Source organism: Acartia tonsa, chromosome 8 (assembly GCF_053477335.1).
Source record: "Acartia tonsa isolate MP-2025a chromosome 8, ASM5347733v1, whole genome shotgun sequence".
NCBI lineage: Eukaryota > Metazoa > Arthropoda > Copepoda > Calanoida > Acartiidae > Acartia > Acartia tonsa.
In genome coordinates, this window is record NC_137267.1 from 26,072,920 (window position 1) to 26,085,464 (window position 12,545).

At 33.5% G+C, this 12,545-nt stretch overlaps 1 protein-coding gene across 2 annotated transcripts; it reads left to right on the forward strand.

Annotated features, from left to right (window-relative positions):
- The first annotated feature begins 1,781 nt into the window (after positions 1 to 1,781).
- Positions 1,782 to 12,223, forward strand: LOC145326385 (uncharacterized). 2 transcript variants are annotated; one of them, XM_080169718.1, is made up of 11 exons: positions 1,782 to 1,876; positions 3,076 to 3,236; positions 3,683 to 3,814; positions 4,306 to 4,406; positions 5,202 to 5,313; positions 6,191 to 6,259; positions 7,185 to 7,303; positions 7,629 to 7,708; positions 8,036 to 8,114; positions 9,926 to 11,060; positions 11,808 to 12,223. In XM_080169718.1, exons 3-9 carry the CDS (start codon positions 3,797 to 3,799, stop codon positions 8,062 to 8,064), a joined length of 528 nt encoding a protein of 175 aa, XP_080025844.1. In that variant the 5' UTR covers positions 1,782 to 1,876; positions 3,076 to 3,236; positions 3,683 to 3,796; the 3' UTR covers positions 8,065 to 8,114; positions 9,926 to 11,060; positions 11,808 to 12,223. The 2 variants fall into 2 exon arrangements, with proteins under 2 accessions (XP_080025844.1, XP_080025843.1); XM_080169717.1 differs by lacking the exons at positions 9,926 to 11,060; positions 11,808 to 12,223 and adding an exon at positions 8,399 to 8,537 and having other exon boundaries at positions 3,076 to 3,235.
- The last annotated feature ends 322 nt before the right edge of the window (positions 12,224 to 12,545 follow it).

A 12,545-nucleotide genomic window follows, 5' to 3' on the forward strand; every position in this document is an offset into this window, starting at 1 on the left:
TTTTGCGGCACAAGTTCTAATTACGTCATATAAATAGTAAGAGTTGATAGTAATAAAATTAACAACTTATTTTAAAATTACCAATTTTAATGCTTTAAAAAAATATTAAAAATCATAAAAACAATCAATAATTTAAAAAAAACGTATTTGCTTCCTTCGTTTGTAACAAAATTATTTTTTTTGCTACTTTTTAAATAAATTAAATCTTCAATTTTCATTGCTGATCAAAGATCAACAGCTGATCTTTATTTTTATTTTTGTTTTTATAGTTAAAGGGGCGTGTTATAATTTTCATAACAATTTTAAAATTTGTTGTAAATATTAAAATTATTTTAGAAATGCATTATTTAGATATTTTAATACTAAAGTAACAGGATGTTTGTCTGTCTGTGTGTACCGAAGGATCTCGCTAACCGCTAAACCGATCGGGTTCTCCTTAACAGGGTAGATTCTCATATGTCCTTGGAAGGTTTTTAACTATTTTGGGGGAGGGTACTACCAACCTCCCAAAAGAAATGACAAAAAAATTTAAAATTTTCTTAAAATCTGGGAGACTTCAACGTCAAATAAGGTGGTATCGTACATAAAAAATTACCTTTAACAAACAAAAACATTTAAAGTGCCACTAGAGGCCTCTAGGGGCGTAGCCGCTAGTCCTATAATATAAAGTACTAAGCTATTTTGTTTGTAGCGAAGGATCTCGCTTAACACTGAACCGATATGGTTCTCCTTTAGAGGGAAGCTTCTTATAGGCCCTGAGATGGTTTTTGACTATTTTATTTTTATAAATAAGCCTGGGTATGGTTTTAAGCTATTTTTCTCCCCTTCCATATCACTTCGAATATGCTAGGGGCGCAAACGCTAGTTTTAAGAAAAGTGATTGTTCTCATAATTATTTAATCATATGGTCTTGCTGTCTGTCTGTTTGTAACGATTAGTTTTAGGGTCGGTCCGTCCGTCCGTCCGTACGTCAGTCCGTACGTCCGTCCGTCCGTACATCTGTCCGTACATCCGTCCGTACATCCGTCCGTACGTCTGTCCGTCTGAGATAGATAGCTTTTATTCGTTAATTTAGGCATTTTAGAATTGTCCTATCGATTTCAAACTTTGCATGATGATTCCTGTAGTAGTTAGGTACGATTTAGAAAGCATAGCAACTCTATAATCATTACCAGAATGTCCATACGTCCATTTTAAACATTTTTCTACTTTTTTAACAACAATTTTTTATGTGATCTAATTATCCGTTTGATCTGATTTTTGGTATATTGATTCCTGGGACAACAAAGAACAATACTATAACCGAAGCAACTCTATAATCAAGTCCTAAAAATGGAAGTTTGTCCATAAACATTATTCTGTATCAAGCAGTTTTTCAACAAATTTACTTACAATATTGCTTCGACTCTTATACATTTTTATTCTGATTATTCAGTTCTGACATAATAAAAGTGTTAATGTCTGTTTGTCCTACTGTTTCAAAGCTTCGCTTTTATGGATGTTGTCATCCTTGTTTGGTTATATTTAGGGCAAATCCATTACAAAACTTATCTCCACATAATACTCTTTGCCCCTCCAAAACATTTTCAAACGGTTTTAGCCGGTAGTTGCTGGTACTAGAAATCTATAAAATGGTTTTTGGTATCATTTCACATAATTTGAAGCCAAAAAAAACGACTAAACGTCAGAGCTGCCAGCCCTTACTGTTCCAACTTTAATGTTCAATTTATTTTTCCCCCTTATTAGCTTGTTATGCTGCATTTTTTTTCCAAAACTTATTTATCCACTGCAGGTCCAGGGTGGTGGTGGTGGATCCAAGATGGGGGGAGTTGGCGGTAGTAACTCCACTGTCAAGATTATGGTCCTTGGCAACAAGGTGAGTTGAAATAAAATTTTAAATTTATGGTTGTTCTGTTTATAAACTGAATGATTTTTTTTAGATAGATTAATAATAATCAGGGATAGTGATCTGATGCATTATGCACATTGCATATAATAGGATTCTCAAATTATTGTCGGATTAATCCAAAGGGGTAGTTTCACGAAATGCATTTGAACTTAATTTAGTGAACCGCATATTTTTTGCTAGTTAATAGGTTTGTCTATATTTATATGGCATATATTTGAAACAATTTAAATTTTCTACCACGTAGTTTTTAAAATATCAAGACTTGAAAATCGTCTTTTTGTGATATATGCAATTTAACTGACGATTTCTAAGTCTTGATATTTTAAAAACTATGTGGTAGAAAATTTAAATTCTTTCAAATAAATGCCATATAAATGTAGTTTAACCAATTAACCAGGAAAAAAATATGCAGTTCAATAAATAAGTTCAAACGCCTTTTGTGAAACTATCCCTTTGTTGAAAAACTGCTTGATACAGGATAATATTTATGGACATACTTACATTTTTAGGACTTGATTATAGAGTTGGTTTGCTTCTTTGTTGTTACAGGATCAGTAAACAAAAAATCAGAACAATTGGACAATCATATCACATAAAAATTTGTTGTTAAAAAATTAAAAAGTCAACATGTTTAAAATGGACTTACTGACATTATGGTAATGATTATAGAGTTGCTACGCTTTCTAAATCATACCTAACTACTACAGGAATCACCATGCAAAGTTTGAAATCGATAGGATAATTCTAACATGCCTTAAGATTAACGAAAAAAGCTATCCATCTCAGACGTACGGACGGACCAACCCTAATTATAGAAAAGCTTCACTTTTATAAAGTGTTAGGCAAGGCTCTTCATTCAATTTTTTGTTCCAGGATCGGCCCGGCAGCTCACAGGACTCTAGAAGGGATGATAGGAAATCCATTGAAAAGGTATTTAATATTTTCATTTGAAACCAGTGGATTAGAAACAGTTCTCATCAATACTAAAATTATATCCAGTTTTCTACGAATAATGTAAATGTACAATCATAAGATTAAAATAATTTTTTTTGTCCATGCCTCCGTTGGGGCTAAAAAAGGTTTTAATTTTATAATTGTACATTTTATCTCTGCGGAAAGCTGTTTATAATACAATTTGATAAATAACTATTTATTCAATACTTCAGGTATTTCCCCTGCCCCCGCAAGACCATGACCGCCAGAAGTCTGACGGTGACAGCAACCAGTCCCCGGGCACAACTACAACGGTCCAGACTCCATGAGAGGTATCACAGACGGCCTACCCCAGAGGGAGGGGGGTAGACGCAAACAATAGGATAAAACGAAGGTAGCAATTCATCCTATTGCATAAAGTATTAGTTTTTTTTGTCTTTTGCCTAAGATATCAATAACTACTGAACAGATTTAGTTTTCCATTCAAGGGAAGCTTCTCTAAGGTCTCGGGATGGTTTTAGGCTATTAGAGATTTAAGTTTGGTTTCCTTTCACTTTTCAAATATTGAGCCCATAGATGCTAGTGGTGCTGCCGCTAGTATGAAAAAAACCCCACTCCCCTCTAATAAGTTTGAGGCTAAAAAGGTTAAATAAAAATTATTAATACGATTATTAGCCATGCTGGGTTTTAAATTTTCTCACAACATGACAAACAAAAGCACATGTATAATAAAATTATTGGTCGACAGATTTGGACACAATATATTTAGAACTAAACATCATAATTCAAGAAAAGTACCAAAATTTTTTGTAGTAATATTTTCATATCGAATATGTTTAGGAGATTTCTGAGCTTAAAAGTAATTTCAAACTGAAAACTTCGGATAAAAATGCGCCGCCAATTTTATCGCCTTCCAACGCTCCCCCGCCGGTCAGCATAAACGCCTCACCGGCAATGGGCAATGACCTACAGGTAAAGTTTTTATTTCTAGAGTTGCAACATCATTTATTCTTTCTTCCTTACAATTCAGAATTTTACCGAATCAAACATCAATATAGAGTTTGATTCGGTAAATATGTACTTCAGAGGTGTATATTCTGCACAAGATTTATTTTTCCCTGCTGCAAAATATTTGATTATTTTCCCTCCTATCCCCCCCCCCCCAAGGAGGGGGAAAAAAGAAATATTTCTAGTACTCTTTATATTATCCATTTTCCCCCCCTGTTATTTGTTTTTCTTGTTTTTTCCCATCATGGAGGGTTAATAAAAATGGAAAAATGTTTTCATGACTGCTTATTTCTTCTGTATGCCCCCCTTCAACATATTTTTTATTTCCTTCCCCCCTCCCTTTTTATCAGGATCAAATTTCATTTGCAGAATATACACCCCTGAAAATATATTAAAGTGAGGATCACTGTTTTTGCTGCATTTCACCATATTATTTATGTTAATTGCCTATCTAGGACAGCGGACGGCAGTCTGGCAGCCGTCCTCATGACCAGCGGCCGTCCATCAGTCCCAGAGATTCCACTGGACCTACCCCTAATCAGCATGACAGGAATGGGTTTCATACATTTGATTTAATGATTCAGCAATAATCTTTGAATTATGATATGTTCAAATGTACCAAATTCTGTTTTTTTTAAAATACCTATTGCTCATAGGCGTCCAAGGGGGGGGGGTAATGGGGCGATTACCCCCCCCAAACGATTTTGGGGGTGCCGTAGGCACCCCCAACCATTTAGGAGGGGGTATTTACCCCCCCCAAACAATTTTGGGGGGGTAAATACCCCCCCCCCCCCAAAATAAAAATCTCTAATACAAAAAAATTTTGCGCGCTTCGCGCGCATTTTTAATACTATATATTTAATAAAATTTTAATTACCCCCCCCCAAAAATTTTACCCCAGGGTAAATTTTTAGGGGGGTAAACTAAATTTACCCCTGCCAACAGATTTCAGGGGGGGTAATTACCCCCCTAAGCAAATTTTACCCCTAGGGTAAAAATTTTGGGGGGAGTAAAAAAAATTTGCGGCGCGCTTCGACGCGCCATTTTACCCTCCCCTAAATTTTTTTACCCCCCCCAAAATAAAAAGCTTGGACGCCCCTGCTATTGCTAACCCCTGCGGGGCCAATAGATCCAGTGCCCTAAAGCATTAGAAGAAAATTATTGGCCTCCACCCCCTGCTTTTAATTTATTTCATACACAATAGGATGGGAGTAAATTTGAACTAAATATTATACAAGGTACTTTGAGAAAAAGATTAAGCGACATTTCTTTAATTATAGATAGGTATGATTTACACAAAATTGCTCATGAAATAAAAATGTTTGAAAATCACAAATGAATACAGGAACAGTCCCCGTAATAGCGTGGCTACCGGCCCGCCCCCAGGAATGGGAGGACCCCCCACGGATGGCGGAGAAATGGGTGGAGCAACCACACCAAAACCACTTTCTACCCGTAACCAGGTAAAAAATCTCAATATGAAAATGTAAATCAAAACTAGAGAGTAAAACACTAGAGGGGGAAGGGGTTAGATAACTGTTATGTTCCCATCCCAAGAGCCTTGTGTCAACCTACAATTGGGTCTTTAAAAATCAACCAATATTGTCGGGAATATTAACACAGCCAAGTAACAGAAAAAATAATTTGCTAGCAGACAAAAAGGTTCTTGGAAAAGGGGGACAGGTAGTTATCTGTATACATCTATACTTACTATAGATCTTTTTATCAAAACTAAACACTGAATCACTTCATTATGCAATTTACATTTTGCTAAATTTGTCTATGGTAGTCCATAAGTGTACAGCTTTACAGTACATTGTTTCTACTTGTTAAAGCAACACATATGATAAAACAAAAAGATTCTGTTTAGAGTAAAATGCTTATGTATCAATCAAAAATTATATTTTTTGATTTTGTACTGATCCACTTCATTTTGCAAATCCAAAGAAAATCAATGGGAAAACATTTATTTTGCAATTTTCTCCTCTTTTAAACATTGATTCTGATAAAATAACAATTTCTTAAACTGTTTTTAACCTATTTTCAAATGGGGTGTCATAAATATACTAGGACACCTATAGAATCAGACTGCAGAGCCAAAATTTGAATTAAGTCCCCAATAAACTTTTTTTGGGGGATTTAAAAATTAATTTTTAATGTTGCTCTGGTCATTTTGACTAGAGCAAAAGGTCTTTTTTACTCGGGGTATTATTGTGGCTTTTAGAACAATTTATATAATTAAATTTTAAATTTTGCCACCCCCCCCCCCCCCCCCAACCCTAACCTTTTTTTAACCTGGTCTAGAACATTTTATGTTTCATTAATCTGTGTTATTTTAAGGTAAAGAAGCCCTGGTCTCATTGTAAAAAGGAGTTTGCTACGTCTTATCTTAGTGTGCATATCAGACAGGTTAGTTCACTTTCATTTGGGAGGAAGGGACTAAGTTTGATCAAATAAAAACTTTGGGAACTTAAATGAACTTTTGATTGGGTAGTACAAACTAGCAATGTTAAAACTTTTCAACAAAATATTTTAATCTTTAGAAAGGGTTGTTTTGTTGATCATAATTATTTCTTTCTCAAATGTTACAATCAATTCGATAATGACATAATTTTTATGCTTTAAAAGATATGAGATGAAAATAATTTTCCTTCTGATAAAGAGTATAAAAATTTAGAATGACAAAACCAATATAAATTGATATTTCATAAATATAAATCTTGTAGAATACTTTTATGGTCTTAACCTTTCTTCTTAAAAGCAAAGCTTTTCTAAGATAAGTTTTGCGACAAATTACTTTGGTACAATTTTGTTTTGACTTATGAATAAACTTTTTTTGGCCGATACAATAGAAGACAGTTAGGCAAGCCTTCCATGTGTAATACATTTGAAAGGTTTAAAGGTAATTTATCTTGTCATTTGTCTAAAAGTTAAATCTGATTTCAAGTAGCAGCGCTACTCTTTAATTGGTACTCACTATTGTGTTGTCTTCACAAGTGTGTGTTATTAGATTTTATTTTTAGTAGCGAAGCTACTCTATAATTTTTATAAACCAAAACTTTTAAAATCTCTACCTAACCTTAGCTTATCCAAAAGAGGATTTGTGTCTAACAAGTCTCCAGATACTAATGCTACAACAATATTTCTAGTGTTTTTGGCCAATATATTGAAAGATTAGATGTGAAATTGTTTGAGAATATTTTTTCTTGTGAAACTTCAAAGTTAAAGGACGATTCTAACATGATTTAATTCACTAACGCTTATTCTATGCATGTATCAAGGTATACCTATATAGAAAAAGATTTGCCTAAAAATTATAAATTAATATTTTCAGGCTCACTTGAGTTCTTCTCTGACGAGTTTTTCCAGGCTGAGATTCAAACTGGAATTGGTAAACCTGTTCCAAGCGGAAACTTTGAACTTGCTGAGGCCCTCAGCTTGTGGTGCTTCAAGGTATAAGAAGTTAAAATCAACATTCACAAGTTTTGATAGGTTTATGTTTTTAAGTATAAGTGAAAATTAAGAAAGATGTATTATATGACTACAAATAAAGTGGACTGAAAGATAAATAGATACCTAAAATGTGGGTAAAGTAATTTTCAACCTAATTTTTTAACCATCATTTATTGAATTTTAAACATGTAGGCGACCAAAAGTTTAATTATTTTAAGGTCTTAAGTATACTTTTAATCTAAAGTGTTTTTATCATTGAACCCCCCTTCCTTACTCTTTCGATAAAACGGTATAATAATGAAATTAATGTTTTTTTCTTATTCAGGAGCGTGGAGTTCTCCGTGTGGATGGAATCCAACATTCTAAGCTTGGTGAAGGAAGTGCCCCTGAGTTCTATATTATCAGGTTTGTCACTTATTTATAAGCACATTTTAATAATTTGTTACCTACCTCTACGTAATGGATACTTAATTACTTGGATCTTACACCAGATTTTAATGTTCTCCAATTGAGTGAAACTTGTAGCGGGCTAATTAACGATTCCGACCTTCCTCTTCCTTTTTTCTTCCCCTCCCATCCTATTGAATAGACGAACTGACCAATAACCGATTCCTTTAGCAAACTAATTTGATGACAATTTTTCCATTTTTATAAGCTTTCCCAGAACATATAAGAAGCCACACTGTAAAGGAGAAACATATCTACACACCCACAAAATTTTTATTTCCTTAGGGAGATGGTTCAGTTCTATATTGACGTGAAAGAGAAGGTGAATGGAGAATGGGTACCCTACCAGGCCACGGATATGCAGGTCAATATTTTATTTTTCATACTTCCGAATTGTTTTAGTGTTTATAATCTTAAACTAAATTTACAAATTGAGCTTAAGTACCTACCTAGGTACTTTCCAAGTTCGTTTGCTTAAACACCTACATCTTAATTGGTTTGTACAAATAGTATTGTCATAACTTTTCAACCAACTTTTGAAGGATAATTTTATATTGTTTATCATGATTGAGGATGCACATCAATAATTTATTTTCCATTATCTTTTCCTTGAAGATCCCAGAATTGTGATCATACTCTTAATTTCAGGTTGAGTTTGTTAGGATTGACCCCTTTGTTCGCGCTAACATGCAAGTGAGCAAGGGAGGTCTCATCTATTTACTCCAAGACAAGGATCTAATAATATTTTAAAGCAAATTTTACATAAAAAACGTAAAAAAAAATCTGAAGTAAGGGGGGGGGGGTAATGGAACCATCTCGTTTAAATAATTCTTGATAGGGTAGTACAAAATAGCAGCGTGTGCAAGCTGTAAATCAATAAATAAAAGGCGTATATCAATTAATCCTTTATTGTCTTATCCCTTAGGATCCCTGATTATGATAATAGGATATAAGTGGATATTATGACAGGAGAAAATTAGTTTGCTAACATGAACATCTTTTATTAGTAAGTTCGTTCATCCAGTGGGATGGGATGGGATTTTATTTTAGCCAGCTACAATTTTCACTTTATTAGTTCATTTATCCAGTTGGAGGGGAGGAATGGGGAGAATTGTTATTTAATCCAGCTACAAGTTTTACTTTATTAGTTAATTTTTCCAGTTGGAGGGGAGGGGATGGGGAGAATTGTTATTTCAGCCAGCTACAAGTTTCACTTTATATAAAAGTAACAGGGTAAATGACTGTCTGTGTATATCTATATAAAAGTTTGGGTACCAGTAAAAATCAGTAAGAAATAGGGGACAATGGGCTGTTTATTACACTAGTCCCCGAAGTTTTCTTATTCGTTGACTTAAAAACTTTGAGGATGTTAGTCAATTTGATTCATTGATTCATTAAGTTGAGTGATCAAACATTTTAACAAGTAATTTTAATCTAAAGAAGGGGAAATTTTGAGTATCATTATAATATTATTGGGGTTGTACATCAATTTTTCGTCCATTGTCTCATCCCTCTAGATACCTGTTAATTCACTCTCCAAAAATTTCCGTCGAAAGTTTAAAAGAAATTAAAACTGTAAGTGGATGGGGGTAAATATTCTTTCTCTCTCCCCCCTTTGTTATACCATGAAACAAGAAAACGTAATTATAAAATATTGGGGACTAGTGTAATAAACAGCCTAATGACCTAATATTTTTTTTTTGGGGGGGTGGCGGGTCCTAGGGGCGCTTTCTCTTTCCTTTCTACTTTCTTTTCCCTTCCCTAAAAAAAGAACCTTAGGTCCTTAGATGCTATCCTGTAAAAGAGAACCATATCAGTTCAGGGGTTAGCGAGATCCTTTGGTATAATCAGACAGACATCTTGTTACTTTATTATAAGGATATGATTTAAGGTTGAGGAAGGAGATGGTATATCCGCTGGATTAGAACCAGTTTTCAGTCATACTATCTGCATAATATCCGAGGAAAGCTGTCTATAATACGTTGATATAAATAATATATAAAACTTAGGGATCTAAAAGGGATAAGACAATGACGGATAAATTGATGTACATCCCAAATGTTAAGACACAAAATTAACACTTTTATAGAATACAATTATTGGTTGAAACGTTTAAAAACTCTACTTAATGAACCAACCAATCAAAATTCATTAATAGTTAATATATTTTTTCAGAAAAGCCAACCAGAGGCCGTGGGAGTGTCCTACAACTGCACATGTTGTAGCGGTCATGGTGGTAACGGCGGAGGCGGCAGTGTAACATTCAACGCCGCATTTAGAAGCCGTTTTTGTGACATGCAGTACGCTGGAAAAAATGCGGAAGTGTTTAGTAACCGGACAACAGTTAAAAACACCGCCGTCGATAAGGGGGAGGGGGGTTAATGCAACCATCTCGTAATCAGTGAGCAAATGGTACTTAGAATTCGAATTTCGATCTCAACTTTTGTATGAGTAAATCCTTGATAGGTCTATTTTCCCTAAATCGAACAAAAAGTTGGAAAAGTAACGGCTAACAGCTTGCGGATAGCCGTTTTGCCATTTTTTGGATATCTATATTGCAAATTAGTCATGAAACCTATCTCCACATAATACTCTTTTCCACTCCAAAACGCTATTAAACGGTTCTAGACGGTAGCTGTTGGTACTAGAAGTTTTAAAAATGGTTATTGCTATCATTTAACATGAATTAAACCAAAAATATGTTTAAAAAGTTGATTCCTACATAATTGATGATGGATTTACCCTGAAAATACGCAAAAAAACGACTGAACGGCTGAGCCGCCAGCCGTTACTTTTCCAACTTTTTGTTCGATTTAGGAAAAAATATACCTACCAAGGATTACTCATGCAAAAGTTCAGATCGAAATTCGAATTCTAAGTGCCATTTGCTCACTGAATACGAGATGGTTGCATTAACCCCCCCCCCCCCCTTAGTGAAATTTTAATGAACCTGGTCCAATCCGTTAAAGTCACACCACAAAACTCATGTATAGAATATCAACTATATAAATGATTAATTATCACAAAAACAAAAAAGAGTAACCTTACTTGATAAAATTAATTTTAGAACTTTTAGATTATATACCAGTTTGTTTGAAATAATTGCTAGTCTAAAAATATAAATTATGCATATCTTTTTGGTTTTTTTTTGTACAATTTCAATTGTTTGTTTAAAAAAGTGGAATGGAAATATGATTTTACCCTTATTTTCATATGAAAAGAGTTAATTTTTGATGTTTTACATAATGAAATAGTTGTTTATATAAATGTTAAAAAAAACAGTCAAACCTTTTTTACTATTTGTCTCAGGGTATGTAAACATTGCATTTACTTTTTAAAAGCGAAGCTTTTCTATAATTAGGGTCGGTCCGTCCGTACGTCCGTCCGTCCGTCCGTCACGGATAGCTTTTTTCGTTAATTTAGACATGTTAGAATTGTCCTATCGATTTCAAATTTTGTATGGTGATTCCTTTAGTAGTTAGGTACGATTTAGAAAGCGTAGCAACTCTATAATCATTACCAAAATGTCCTTACGTCCATTTTAAACATGTTGATTTTTTTACTTTTTTAAATAGCTTTTTTCGTTAATTTAGGCATGTTAGAATTGTCCTATCGATTTCAAATTTTGCATGGTGATTCCTGTAATAGTTAGGTACGAGTTAAAAGCGTAGCAACTCTATAATCATTACCAGAATGTCCGTAGGTCCATTTTAAACATGTTGATTTTTTTTACATTTTTAACAACAAATTTGTATGTGACCTAATTATCCGATTGGTCTGATTTTTGGTATACTGATTCCTGGAACAACAAAGTACAATATTATAAGCGAAGCAACTCTATAATCAAGTCCTAAAAATGTAAGTATGTCCATATTCATTATCCTGTATCAAGCAGTTTCTCAACAAATTTACTTACAATTTTGCTTTGACTCTTATACATTCGCATTCTGATTATTCAGTTCTGACATTATACAAGTGTTAATGTCCGTTTGTCCTACCGTTTCAGAGCTTCGCTTTTATGGATGTTGTCATCCTTGTTTACATAAAAACTAATTAGAAAACATGGACAAATCAAACTTTTCATTTTAAAAAACTAAAGAAAAGTTCCCAAAGATGAAAACAAAAAATATACCTTACATAATCAAAAGCTTTACTTTTTTATCCCTTTTTTATTTAATTTTCAAAATCTAGTTAATGTTGTTTATAATTGTTTTTTTTTATTGTGATAAAGTATAAAATGTTGTATTTTTTGTATATTAATAGTCATATATTGTTTTATAGTCAGCTTTCTGTAGATAATGAAAATTAAAAGCTTAAAATCAGTTTTGTTATACCTGCCGTTTAGAGCTTCGATTTTATGGATGTTGTCATCCTTGTTTTCACCATGATTTGTGAAATTATATAGCCTTTTTTAAAGTTTGTAGTTGTTATGTATATACAATTATTTATGTTTAATAAAAATTAAAACTGTTATTTTTTTTCTGTTTTAAGACTTTTGAAAAACTATTTGGTAGACCCGGTCGACCGATACACATTGCCCATAACTAAGAATATTTAGACAGTTTAGGCTTTTAGGTAACGTTAGTTTATAAAGGTTATAATTGACCCGCAGAGTTAAGCTCCTCGATTAGGTAATTAAAGGGGTAGAAGTGCCTTGGAGAGTTAGCCACCTATGGGTGGCTATAAATAGGTGAAAAATGTCAAATTAATGGGCATTCGGGGAAATGTAATTAAATCAACTAGATCCAGAAAGTCTAGTGCAGATAATATCCTCTAAAAATTTAAGATGCCGTCA

Bases quoted from the DNA above. Each gene is read 5' to 3' on its own strand.
- LOC145326385 (XM_080169718.1), top strand. The intron at 4,407-5,201 runs GTTTCATACATT...ATACAGGAACAG, and splicing joins AATCAGCATGACAGGAATGG to TCCCCGTAATAGCGTGGCTA. The intron at 7,709-8,035 runs GTTTGTCACTTA...TTATTTCCTTAG, and splicing joins CCTGAGTTCTATATTATCAG to GGAGATGGTTCAGTTCTATA.